This window comes from Eptesicus fuscus, chromosome 7 (genome assembly GCF_027574615.1).
Source record: "Eptesicus fuscus isolate TK198812 chromosome 7, DD_ASM_mEF_20220401, whole genome shotgun sequence".
NCBI lineage: Eukaryota > Metazoa > Chordata > Mammalia > Chiroptera > Vespertilionidae > Eptesicus > Eptesicus fuscus.
In genome coordinates, this window is record NC_072479.1 from 57,101,619 (window position 1) to 57,115,072 (window position 13,454).

Genomic DNA, 13,454 nt, shown 5'->3' on the forward strand with positions numbered 1-13,454 from the left:
AAACCCAAGGGCAAGGCCAAACCAAGGTCACCGTTCCCATCCTTCTTCTTCTGTGCAGAAATTGGGTTGTCCCAGAAAACATGGACATGTTTTTTTCTCTTAAAAAACCTTGCCCATCTTAGTCCTGGTCAAGGAGGGAACCATGTGACTGAATTCTAGGAATATTGGAATGGAAATTCCACAGAGCAGGAGCATGAGAAATGAATGCCAAGGAAAGAACAGTTAATCCAGGAGGACCTCAGAGTCTAAATGAGAAGTCTTTTTTTTTAAATATTTTATTGATTTTTTTTTTTACAGAGAGGAAGGGAGAAGGATAGAGAGTTAGAAACATCGATGAGAGAGAAACATCGATCAGCTGCCTCCTGCACACCTCCTACTGGGGATGTGCCATAACCAAGGTACATGCCCTTGACCTGAATCGAACCTGGGACCCTTCAGTCTGCAGACCAACACTCTATCCACTGAGCCAAACCAGTTAGGGTTAAATGAGAAGCCTTGATGTGATATTCTGAGCCTGAGCAATGGAATCTAGCACTGAAGACACCAGAAGAGGTTTCCTGAGATCGACATTATTCCAGTTACAGACAAAGAGCAACCCCATTGGGAGCAATGAGCAATTTCCTAGTTCTTTACTATACACAAAATGCTCCCACATGCATGATCTCCTATGATTCTCCCTAGCCCTGGGAAAGGGCTGGGGAGACCACATGTGCGGGCTCTGTGGTCCTTCTAGAAACCAGAGAGCACTCAACCCCTGTTTCTGGTCAATGCTATTCCCATGAGGCAGATACTCAGAGGGAGAAGCAAGAGGGGCAGCAACAGAAAGCACAGCATTCAGGGCAACAAGACTCCCAGGGAAAGTTTGCCAGCTGCTCCTCCCTCTGAGAGGCTGTGGCTGGGCGGGTCGCTCTGGGAATCTAAATTTAATTCCACCAGCTTCTCATTTACATAGATTTCAATCTGGGGACATGCTGAACAGGAGGAGCAACCATTGGCTTAATACAATTCCAACTCTGTTTGACCTAGGACAAGGTGTGCATTTCTGGGCTGGGACAATCCTTGGTCTAAGGAAGTCTCTCAAGAACGTCACCTCACCCTCAATTACCAACAAGTTGGCCCAGGATGTGTCTTCAAATTATGAGCCATGTGCTTCAACAGTCCCATTTCAAGCACAGTGTAACCCCCACGGTTTTGAGGGACCTGCTGCCCTGGTTTTGTCAGCTTTCTGATCAGGACAGGAAACTGTATGCCTTTGGGTTGATCAACACTGTTACAAGGCTGAGCTGGGAACGTGGGATGTTGGGAAGTTCTTGAGCATGGAGGGTTGGTTCTGAATGTCTCAGTGCCAGGCCTGAAGGGTGGGTCGGGGGGCTCTGAGTGTGTGGCCTGGCTGCCACACCTGTCCCAATGTGCTTAACCTCAGGGATCATCCTCACTGCAGAGCAAGCATTCCACAGTGGAAGTAATCCCCAGTCTAGCCTCACTTCCGTCCACTTCAGGTGTGCTCAGCATTCCTTCCTGTATGTGATGGACCCCTAGCTTCCCTGGTACAGAATTATGGGCTCCCCTAAGGATTTTTCCCATAAGATGGCTTCCTTTCAAGGACCCAGACTTCCTTTCTGGGTCTTTCCACTGTTTCTAATGAAGCAGGGGCTTGTTCTAAAGCTTTTCCTGATTGTTATGTAATCGTCTGTGTCCTCCAAATGAAAGGGTGAGAGAGAATTTTCCCTCCTCTCTATCATTTACCACACTTCAGTTTCCCTGTAAGTCCTTATTTTACAGATGAGGAAACTTAGGAGGCTCAGAGAGGGCAAATGATCTACCTAGAGTTGCACAGCTACCAATTTGTAGTCCAGAGTGGTGCCTGGTGTGGCTGACTCCATGCCTCAATTTAGATAACCTGCACCATCCTTCCCTACATACTCACCTGTGCCTTCCTCCTTTCAGGCCCCTACTCTGCTCCGGCACAGCTGGTGGGTAACTCCTGGGGACCTCCTTCTTTGCTCTCTGTCCTGAACAGGCTGCCCCTAGTTCTGCGCCTCTCCCTCCTGTATAAGAAGCCTCAGCCCCTCCTCTGCTGGCTTCCAGCTTTCAACATCTCACCCCGCCTCCCCATTGTTTGTGATTCTCCTTTCTGCCTCCCAGGCTTCACTTTCCCCCTCCCCTGAAATTTCTCTCTCCCACGTTCCTGGTGGAGTCCCGCAGGGCTGGGTGGCTTGTTATTGCATGTTTCCCATCAATTCTTTTTCTCAGTCCCATCCCTCAGAAAGCTCTCAAAACATCACCACACCTGCCCCTGCCATGGCCTGCCTGTGGCATCCTCATCTCTGTGATCAGTTCTGGGGTGTGTGTGTGTGTGTGTGTGTGTGTGTCCTTGGGGTTGGAGGTGCTCTGGCACTCTGTTATTCAGAACTGATGGTGGTACCCTTCAGGTGCAGGGGACCATGTGGGAGGCTATGAGGAGAGGGGTGCTGGAAGTGCACCCAAAGACATGGAGGATTTGGTCTTGCTTTTATAAGGTTTATAGACCAATCAAAGGATCAGCAAACACACACACACACACACACACACACACACACACACACACACACGTGAAAATGAGCCAGTCTATATATCAATATGCACTTGAATATGGCAGCAACTGAGCTTAAATAAAGAAACCAATGGAGCAGTTGAGTGGTGTTAATCAAGGAAAACTCCCTGGAGGAGCCAGCCTGTCTGCTGCCTGTTGGAGCAGAGGAGATGTAGGCATTTGTCCTCAAGGCCTGATGGACCCAACATAGATCCAGGCCCAAATGCTCATGAATAGAAACCTTAGGTACTCCAGACATAGACTGTGGTAGGAGTGTGAAGGGAATTGCCAAGGCAACTGGAAGACCTTTCAGAGAAGAGAAAAGTAGAAGTAGGCTTGGAAGATGGAGAGGAATAGAGAAAAAGGGAAGAAGAGGACTGAATAGTCTGAGCAAAGCATGGGAGTGGAAAATACAAGTGAGTAGGTGATCAGCAAATCTGTAGGTGATGCTGGTGGTGCAACAGGCCAATGACAAGAAGAGGCCCATGGGCTGAACCCAGACATGTGCTCAGAGTTGAACAAACTTGGTTTATGAGTTGCCACCTGGGAAAACTTGGACAAGTATTTAAGAACCCAAGTTGTCTTTTCTTTAACATGGGGCTAATGGCTACCACCTCATGGACTTTGTATGATGTTTAACTGAGATATAGCTCCTTGCACATAGTTGGTGCTTATGGATAGTAGAGCCTCTTTTCTCTTTCATTTTGCCTTTATTTTATAAATTTGGAGTACACAAATAAGCCAGGAATGAGAGTGTGTAGTTAGATTTAATGTCCCACTTTTAAAAAATATGTTTTTTATTGATTCCAGAGAAGAAGAGAGAGGGAGAGAGATAAAAACATCAGTGATGAGAGGGAATCATTGATCGACTGCCTCCTGCATGCCCCACACTGAGGATCGAGCCCACAACTGGGGCATGTGCCCTTGACTGGAATCGAACCTGGGACTTTTCAATCTGCAGGTCGACACTCTATCCATTGAGCCAAACCAGCTGGGGCTAATGTCCCACTTTAATATCACCACACAGCAACCACAGTCCTGGGGACATCACAGGGATTGATGAAGTTGGTTAGCTACCAGTAGGGCAGTTTCCACCTTACTGGGTTGCATCAAAAGTAAGCAGTGGAAAGAGAGTAGGAGTCCAATTCAGAAACTGGAGGATGCCCAGGCACTGATTGTATGACCTGGAGACATTTTTGACTTCTTGGGTCTGCCTTCTCACATCTTTGATAGGCAGGTTAGATGGTGGGAGGTCTTTGAGTTCCAGCAGTTGGGAATATTCTGTGATTCTCTGTGCACTCATTTAGGGGAACCAGTTCCATTTGCCTGTCCTTGAGCCTCTTTTCCAGTTTAGCAGGAAGAACACTTGAATTGAAACCAGAAAACTTGGGTGCTAGTCCCAGATGTGTCTTTTCCTAGCTGGAGTGCCTAAGCAAGTCATTTAATTTCTCTGATCCTCAGTTTTCTGTTTTGTGAAAACAGCTTGACTGCCTGGTTCTCAAGGCTCTTGTCAGAATAGTGTTTGTTGTGTATGTTTTTGTTGAGATGAACTATGAAAATGTAAGCTGATGGTGATTTTTATGTCTTCTTGTTCCTTCTAGTCCTTGTCTCTCTCCCTCCTCATGGTGGCAGCTAGAGTAAGTTTTTCAGCTCTGTAGATTGTATATCAATTACCTGACCATCAACCTCTAATTTCTCTCTCTGTTAGTTTCTTAGTTTGTGGAATCACTGCAAAGATCTGTTGTTGGCTGGCATAGGTGAAAGAATGAATACACACATGTATGCAAACACATATGCACATCCCTCCAAAGTGCTAAAAGGAATCAGTTGCACAGAGTGATATGGCTCATGAGGGAGTATGCTGAACTAAAAGGATTTTGATTGCCTGTCAGAAGATTGTTAGGCAACAGTCATTACCACACCAAGATCATCCTATGTCTCATTGTTTCTAGTCAAGAACAAGATCTGGATTACTCATTCTTTATCGAGAGGGTTGGTTTAGCAGCCCAAGGATGTTAGTGTTAAGGAAGTTTCAGACAACAGTGCCATGGAGATGGCAGGGAAGGAGGGGGAGCAGTGGAGTAGTGAGGGGCACTTTCTGGAGGAGGGTACAGGACAAAAACTGTGGGAGAAGAGAAGGGACAAGGCTCAGTGGCTGGAGGGGTCTGACACTCAGCTTTCCTGGTTCAGAACCACAGGGTGACAGGGCCAGATGGTCCTCACAAACTCCTCTTCCCCTGCATATCTTGTATTACACAGTGGAGGCCCCATCTAGGTCTGCAATGGACCACTTAGAGTTGCTCAGAGCCAGCTGTGGTTAGCAGTGGCTTCTCCTCACTGAGTCTCCAATTCTGTGTTTACATGCAAGTGTGAGAAGCATGCCAGGCATCTAAGAAGTCTGAGAATGAAAGTCTGTGTGGAGTTTGGGTCTTTCCAGATCTCAATGCCACTCCTACCTATTAAGGTTGATCAAATGCTGCTCTCCAGGAAGGATCCTGGGGTTTCTTGGCCCATCCATTGTAATGCATGCTGGGTACCCTTGCACTTGGACAGAAGCAAAATCTCCCCATGAACTCAGTGCTTCCAATCTCTTCTTCTCAGAGTGAATTGAGGAACATTTTTCAAGCACATGCATGTATCTGGAGCCAAGGACTCAAAGGGATAAAATGGGCCTCCTGCTGCTGGAGGTCTCTGCAGCGAGACAGCCTCCCAAGCTATCTGGCTTTACACAAAGTCAGGAGCACAGCCCCCATTCAGTGCTGTGCTGTCATACAACACGCTGGTTAGGATCTTGCACATGGTAGTTCAGTATCCTTTGCTCACATTCCATCTGGGTAAACTTGGGGCAAATTATTCAACCTCTGTTTCCTCATTTAAAAAATGGATAGCATAATAGCATCTATCTCAAAGTTGTGAAAATTAAGCTAATACATATATGTAGAACAGTGCCTGGCCTGAGGTCAGTTTTCAATGCATGTTAACTATTATTATTATTATTATTATTATTATTATTATTGCCATTAATCTTGTCCAGAAACAATTTTGCCTTCTAAGATCAGGCTTTCCAGACTCCTTTCAGATCTACATTCATCTCTCCATATAGTCTAGTGTGAGACTTGAACCACCTGTCAAGTCCTCCTTCCACCCCTTTGCTTTACAAAATGTATGAAATAGCTTCTATCTGCTACCTCACTGCTGTATATGCTTTTCAATGGCCATGTGCATTCCATCTGTTTGCATCTGTTTTTTGTTGCTGGTGTCTCTGTCTCCTGCCATGGCCTATCTTTGAGGAAAAGGAACAACTGGAAAACTTAGAAAGAACATGTCTTTCCCTTCTGGTCCTTCCATATCACCTACCCACCCTCCCCCCATCCTTTTCAATGAAAGCTTCTCTTCCTCTAATATTAATGCAGTGCATTTATTAAGCCAATATTTAATAAAAATAGCTTTTTTTTATTGCTCACTTATTCAAGTCTGGCTTTGTGTCATGAGATAAAATTTGGTGAGCTCTGGAGTTTGGAGGGCAGATCTCAGAACCCAGCTGGAGAGCTCCTTCTGAGATCAAGAATGGGAAACTGCACCTGCCACGCCTGAGGAGAGTGCCTTAGTAGCTTACAAGGGCAAGGCAAGAATGGGAACTTGCATATTTTTGTGACAGGAGGTTATGAAATCCTATCAAGAAGCACCAGGTAACAGATGTAGGGTCCTTTTTTCACAAAGTCGCAAGCACCTGAAGAAAGATTTTGTCCGATAAAATAATTACCACATGAGCAATCTTGCTTGCACAGCAATGTTGAGAGCCATTCTGGGAGTGAGCGGTGTAGTGTTTATTGTATTGTTGAGGCTCGTAAAAATCTTGTATGGCTGCAGGCAAGCCAAACCCTTGAGTAGCACTGCATCCCGCTGACTCGAGGACCAAGCCCAATCACTCCCTTGTATATAAGGGGAAGTCTCTGTGCTTAGAGTAGAGGAGTGTTAGCTCCTTCCCTTTCTCTACTTTGCTCCTACTCTCTTTAAGTCAACATGAGTCGCCACTTTAGTTCCAGGTCTGGGTACCGGAGTGGAGGAGGCTTCAGCTCTGGCTCTGCTGGGGTAGTCAGCTTACAACGTAGGACCACTAGCAGCTCTGTGCGCCGTAGTGGAGGAGGTGGTGGGAGATTTTCAGTTGGAGGATGTGGTGGAGGAGGTGCTGGTGGTGGCTTTGGAAGTCGAAGTCTTGTTAACCTTGGTGGCAGTAAAAGTATCTCCATTAGTGTGGCTAGAGGAGGTGGACGTAGTGGTTTTGGTGGTGGCTATGGCAGTGGTGGCTTTGGGGGTGGTGGTTTTGGGGGTGGTGGGTTTGGTAGTGGTGGATTTGGGGGTGGTTTCGGCAGTGGTGGTTTGGGTGGTGGCTTTGGCAGTGGTTTTGGTGGAGGTAGTTTTGGGGGTGGTTTTGGGCCCGTCTGCCCCCCTGGTGGCATACAGCAAGTCACCATCAACCAGAGCCTTCTGCAACCCCTCCATGTGGAGATTGACCCTGAGATCCAAAAAGTAAAGTCTCAAGAAAGGGAGCAAATCAAGTCACTCAACAACCAATTTGCCTCCTTCATTGACAAGGTGAGTTTACCTGCTCTGTGCACTGGAAGAGCTGCTCCTGGTCCATTTGAGAGTGGCACAGCCAAGACATGTTTGGGTTTGAGCCTCAGTTTTCTGTGTTTAGATGACTAAAACGGTGTTTTATAGAATTGTTTTCTACAGGATGAGTTAGAAGTATGCCTGTGAATGATGCTAATAACTAAACTCTCATGGACAAAGGGGTCTAGGGTCTACATAAACGTGGGTCAATTTGACATCACCTTGAAGTGTTTTTTAATTCAGCTCTTGAGCTGAATTGGGATTCACATATGTTGAATGAAGATAACAGAAATGGGACTAACTCAACCTTTTAGAGTGCAAATGAGAAGCCTGGAAAAGTCTTCCAAACCATAAAAAGGGAGTTGAGTGTAAACAGAGGCATTGGATATTGTAGAAGAAGGTATGTAGTCAGTGCCAAACATCTTTTGCTGTCAGAAGGGGTGGTCTGCCTTCTGAGAATTTTACATTGGTACCATATCAGGGTGGAGATTTTTTTGTACTTATATTTCCAAGTATCTGCTCTGAAAAAGAATGTAAACCATTTTTTTAAACATGTTGCTCATTCATCAATAATAATGTCAACTCAAGTTATCCACAATAAATTTGAAATTCAATTTTGGATTTTTCCAATACACATTTGAACTGTGTGTATGTTCAGGAAATGCAAACCAATTTTTATGGTAATTGGCCTAAAAAATTGGAAGGCAAATCTCTTAAGTGTCATGTATCTATTTCAAAGTGCAGTTGCAGTAATTTTACATGTGCTTTGCTATTTGGTTTTTGTGTAGCTACTCTCCTAAAGTTCCAACTGAAATAGTACTATGAATACCATGCTCAGGGAAATTAAATCTTCACTGAATTAACAGTTAGGTGGGTTTTGTTTTGAAGATGATGCTAACTTGATCATCTTTTTTTTCAATGTTTCTGTTCATCATGGCCAGGAAAACAAGAATCACAGTAAGGTTTGGGCCTTGCTATGTGGTAGCCCTTGGTGCTCAGTGGCCAGAGGCCTCCACTGCTGTATCAGTGGGTAATGAGGTTTTGTCTTCTTAGGTGCGGTTCCTGGAGCAGCAGAACCAGGTGCTGCAAACAAAATGGGAGCTGCTGCAGCAGATAAATACCTCCACCAGGACCCACGACTTAACCCCCTACTTTGAGTCATACATTAACAGTCTTAGAAACAGAATGGACCAACTGAAGGGCGATCAATCTCGAATGGATTCGGAATTGAAGAACATGCAAGATCTGGTGGAAGATTACCGGAACAAGTAAGGAAACCTGGCTGGGCAATTTTTGACTTTTGCTCTAAATATTTCCAGAAAGTGGCAAGCTAAGACTATGAAGAGAATGTAACAATATATTTTCTTAGGTGAGAGGTAAATCAATTTGGCATTTTCTTAGAATCTGGAAATTCTTTAATGGTTTTATTGCTCAGAAGAAAGGGGTGGCCAGAATGTACCAGGCTAGTAACAGAAAAGCTGTGAGAAGCAGTGCTAGCTTTAGTCTAGAAAGCGAAACTTCAGGCCTCTCCTTCTCTGAATCTCCTATTCACTTCTGATTTCCTTGCAGATACGAGGAAGAGATCAACAAACGGACAAATGCAGAGAATGAATTTGTGACCATCAAGAAGGTCAGCAAATTCCGTAGGGTGGACCTTACATCTAAAATAAACAATAGAACAGGGTTTTTAATTACTAAGCAGAAAGGAGCCATGATGTGGAGAAGCAGGTAGTGGGCCTGATGACTATCTGAAGTAGAGTTTTCCTTCCACATTATCATGGACCTGGACTTATTCAGGTTCCCCGCTTCTCCAGAGACCTCACTACTTCATGTAGCAAGTGGGGAGGCAAGTTCTCAGCAAATCAGGCAAGCTCCTTTGTGATTGTGAACCCAGGGGTGGGGCAATGTAGGGATTCTGATCCACCTGTGATATAAAGATGTAGAACAGATCCCCAAACACCTTTTCTACTTGGAAAATCCCCTCACAGTTAGTGAGAGGGACTTGCCATGGAAAGACTATGACTTCATACTGCTATTGCTCCTCTAGGATGTAGATGCTGCTTATATGGCCAAGGTGGAACTTCAGGCCAAAGTTGACAACTTGCGCCAGGAAATTGATTTCTTCACAGCACTCTACCAAATGGTAAGCCCTCTAATTTCAACCACGTTTACCAAGCGGAGAACGTTAAGCCTGAACCCACCACTATCCAGAAGGATAGAGACGTATCTTCCATCTCTTGAACCCTCCCTCTAACCCTCACGTAGCTACCTCCACCACCACCTCTGTTTTAACACTGTAAGACTCACTGAACTATTATGTCTTGCAGGAGCTGTCTCAGATGCAGACTCATATCAGTGACACCAATGTCATCCTCTCCATGGACAATAACCGCAGACTGGACTTGGATAGCATCATCGCTGAGGTCAAGAACCAGTATGAGGAGATCGCCCAGAGGAGCAAGGCTGAGGCTGAGGCCCTGTACCAGACGAAGGTGAATGGGCTGGATGTCTGGCCAGTTTTCCTGAAAAGTCTTGTTTTGCTATCCCGTGTTTTCTCTTATATTTGTGTGCATGAGCCAGGGTATATGCTCTGTCACATTAATTGACTTTGCCCATCATCTTTAGTATGAAGAGCTCCAGATCACTGCTGGCCAACATGGGGACAATTTGAAAACCTCAAAGATGGAGATTTCTGAGCTGAATCGGATAATCCAGAGACTTAGAGCTGAAATCAACAGTGTAAAGAAGCAGGTACTTGCTTCTTCTTTTTCTTAAGAGGTGGTGAGAGAGAGAAAAGGCAGCCAAGAGGTTTCAGGCAATGCATTTAGAAGAATGCCCAGGGGCAGAGAAGCCTCGACTCAGGGCCAGGAGAGGCTGCTGCATCACCTTTAAGAGCTTTTAAGAAAAGCAACACGGTGATGTGCTAGCCAGAGGCAAGGGAATGCAGGAGGTGACTTAAGTTCTTGTGGTTCTGTTGGATCCAGAGTACTGGCCTCTCGGGGGTGGGGAGTCCATTTGACATAAGAAGGCCAAGGTGGGATTAGGTATTAAGGGAGTGTGTAATGTGCTGGATTCTCCTTCCTCAGATCTCTGGGCTGCAGCAGTCCATCAGCGATGCTGAGCAGCGTGGTGAGAATGCCCTCAAAGACGCCCAGAACAAGCTGAATGAGCTGGAGGACGCCCTGCACCAGGCCAAGGAGGACATGGCCCGGCTGCTGCGTGACTACCAGGAGCTGATGAACACCAAGCTGGCCCTGGATGTGGAGATTGCCACTTACAGGGCCCTCTTGGAGGGAGAGGAAAGCAGGTGAGAAAGGGACCCTGGGCAGTGTGGCTTCTTATGTGCTTCCTCCCTCGCAAGTTGACTGCTGTTGAAAGATACCACCACGTGACAGCAGCTTGTCCTGGGCATGGGGACAGGAAAGGCACACCATGCGAAAGGAAAGACTTGGTTTCACCTTGGGAGCCAGAGTTCACACTGAGGGCTATAACGTGGCAAGAAATGCTTTGAGATGGAGCAATTTATTCTTCATCTGGGCGGGCTCAGCTGTCATCCGGCCAAAGTCAATGCCTTCAGAGTAACCTGCATTAGCTAATTAGCTCTTGTCTAATTTATTCGGAGATTTCTTCCTGTTTGTGAGAAAAATGAGAGTCGTGGAGGGAGGCCAGCGGGGACTGGATTGGTTTCAGATCAAAGAGGAGCCCCAGTGGGGAGCTTTGGGTCAGCTGAGAGGGCCTGGGGAGGTGCTTGTGAAGCCGGAGGGTAATGAGGACCTCGCTTTTCTTTCTCCTCCAGGATGTCTGGAGAGTGCGCCCCGAACGTGAGCGTGTGTAAGTACAACCCAGGGGCCTGTGCAAGTTTGGCTGGGTGGGAACGCGAGATGGGATTGAAGGTAACTGAGTGTCCCCTTGCAGCTGTGAGCACCAGCCACACCAGCATCAGTGGAGGCGGTGGCCGAGGAGGAGGGGGTTTCAGCTCCGGAGGCGGTAGCTATGGTTCCGGAGGCGGCCATGGCTCCGGAGGTGGTGGTGGAGGTAGCTACGGAGGCGGCTACGGTTCTGGAGGTGGCAGCGGCGGCGGCGGCGGCAGCTACGGAGGAGGCAGCAGCGGCGGACACAGAGGCGGTTCTGGAGGGGGCGGCGGCAGCTCTGGCGGCAGGGGTTCCACCGGTGGTGGCGGAGGCGGGAGCTCCGGAGGCTGGGGATCCAGCTCTGGGGGCACGAAGACCTCTGGGGGCACGAAGACCTCCGGCGGCAGTTCCAGCGTGAAGTTTATTTCTACCAGCTATTCCCGAGGGACCCGATAAAGCGGTGTTTTCTATCCTGTTAGCTCTCCCTCTCCATCACTACCAAATATGCTTGCAAGACCAAGGCCAGCCTTACTAAGAAAAACACTGCTGGTTACCTTGGTTCAGCCTATTTCCCTTTCTGCTCTTTCCTTTCTGCTCTGCTTCCCAAAGAAGCTTTAAAATCAGTGACAAGCTCAGTCCCTGCTATGACCCTGCTTTGTGCTTTATCTCAGAAACAGTTCAGCCGTCACCACTGCACACATTACATTTCAATGCACCTCCTAAGTCAGCCAGAGGTGGGCAAGCTGGTTAGACCCAGGGCTTCTACGTCATGCAATGAATGCACATGCTCTGGACAGCTCATTTCTGTGCTATCTCTTGCAGCAAGCTCTGTGCTGCTTTGGTTTTTTTTTAATGTATGGTGTCAGCCAGTTGATTGACTTTTGTGGAGAGGTCTTAAAAACTCCCCTTTCCTTGTGTTGCTGCAATAAACTGAATTTGAAATTCTCTGCGTCTCCAACTCCTTTGTTCCTGGCACTGACTATCCTGGATGGGAGGGTACTTTGTGGGAGGAAAAGAAGGACCTAGATCCACATGGCATATGGGGAAATTGGGACACATGAGGGGAGGCTGGCCAGGCAACCTGCAACTTTAAACATTTAACATTTTACTGGACAAGTTCTTTTCCAGAGAGTAGATACGTCACGGAGAAATAGAGAGACCGGGGTAGCAGGTTTTGTTCATCTGAGAAGGTTTTCTTTAAAAGGGCAGTGAACAAGCAGGTTGGGAAGGAGGGGTTTGGCACTGAGAAGAGGGGAAAGTACTGCATGGAAAAGTAATTGTTCATGTGGAACAGTCAGTGATAAGAAGGGTGTGGGTAACGCAGGGTCAACAGCTACTACAGCCAGAATACATACAGACTTTGGCCTGGGGAGTGCAGGAACCAAGAGTGGTAGTGGAGAGCTGGATATCTATTCTCCTTCTCTTTCAGGCCACTACCACTCTCCAAAGCTCTCCTTAATCTAAGACCATTTGTGGACATATACATGGGACTTGCGAAGTAGTACAAAGGGAGAGCGTGGTTAGAAGCATGGACATTGGGATTCACATATGCGTGGGTTTGGGTCTTACCATCATTTACTAGGTCAGTGAAAATGCACAAGTAATAGACCTCTTGCACCCAGCTTTATTATCTCTAAAATGGGGATAATAAGCCTCCTTTGTGGGAATTATTGTGCAAATTGATTATGATGATTAGCACATAGTAAGCGCTCAGTGAGTCACAATTTCAACCGTAATGGTGATGATGATGATGATGATGATGATCTGTCAATTGCAACATTGCTGTTTGGTGTCCAGGCCATTCAGTAGATGTTGCTCTAAGGAAAAAATGAACATCAGCTTCCCAGTACTTTTATGACCATGCAAAAGTCAGCTTCTTGAGGATCAGTTTTCTTGTTTCCAATTAGAAAGAATATTCTTAGCTCCAATGTCAACTCAAGGGGAAAAGAGGATATAGATAACAAGGGTATCATGTAAGTACAACTTGGTGAGCTCTCTCCCTCTCCAGTCACCCCTTCATCAGAGCTGCTTCCTGTCTGGGCTGACGTGAGAGTCTGGACAGCATGACGGTGGATAGAAAGATGGTGGACAGCAAGATGGCGGGTTGATTCAAAGTTTCATTTACTGTGGTATTTAAGGGGCAGGCAAAAGAAAATAATCCACAGCTTACAGGATGTGTGGATTCTTGGACAAGTCACTTGACCATTTTGAGCCTCGGTTTTCTTGTAGGTTAAATGGGGAACAGAATATTTGTCTCTAGACATCAAGAGAATAAAATACATAATGTGAAAATAAACTGTGAATGTGTTATACAGAAGTAGTTAAGTGAAATTTAAAAGGAGTGATAATGAAGTGAAAGGCAGTGGTTGGCTGTCCGGGACCACCAAGAAGGAAAGTAACTTGATCTCGTCACTGTG

At 46.4% G+C, this 13,454-nt stretch overlaps 1 protein-coding gene across 1 annotated transcript; it reads left to right on the forward strand.

Annotated features, from left to right (window-relative positions):
• The first annotated feature begins 6,527 nt into the window (after positions 1–6,527).
• On the forward strand, positions 6,528–11,982 carry KRT1 (keratin 1). Its single transcript, XM_008140721.3, has 9 exons — positions 6,528–7,168; positions 8,240–8,454; positions 8,756–8,816; positions 9,234–9,329; positions 9,514–9,678; positions 9,812–9,937; positions 10,273–10,493; positions 10,983–11,017; positions 11,102–11,982. Exons 1-9 carry the CDS (start codon positions 6,596–6,598, stop codon positions 11,491–11,493), a joined length of 1,884 nt encoding a protein of 627 aa, XP_008138943.1. The 5' UTR covers positions 6,528–6,595; the 3' UTR covers positions 11,494–11,982.
• The last annotated feature ends 1,472 nt before the right edge of the window (positions 11,983–13,454 follow it).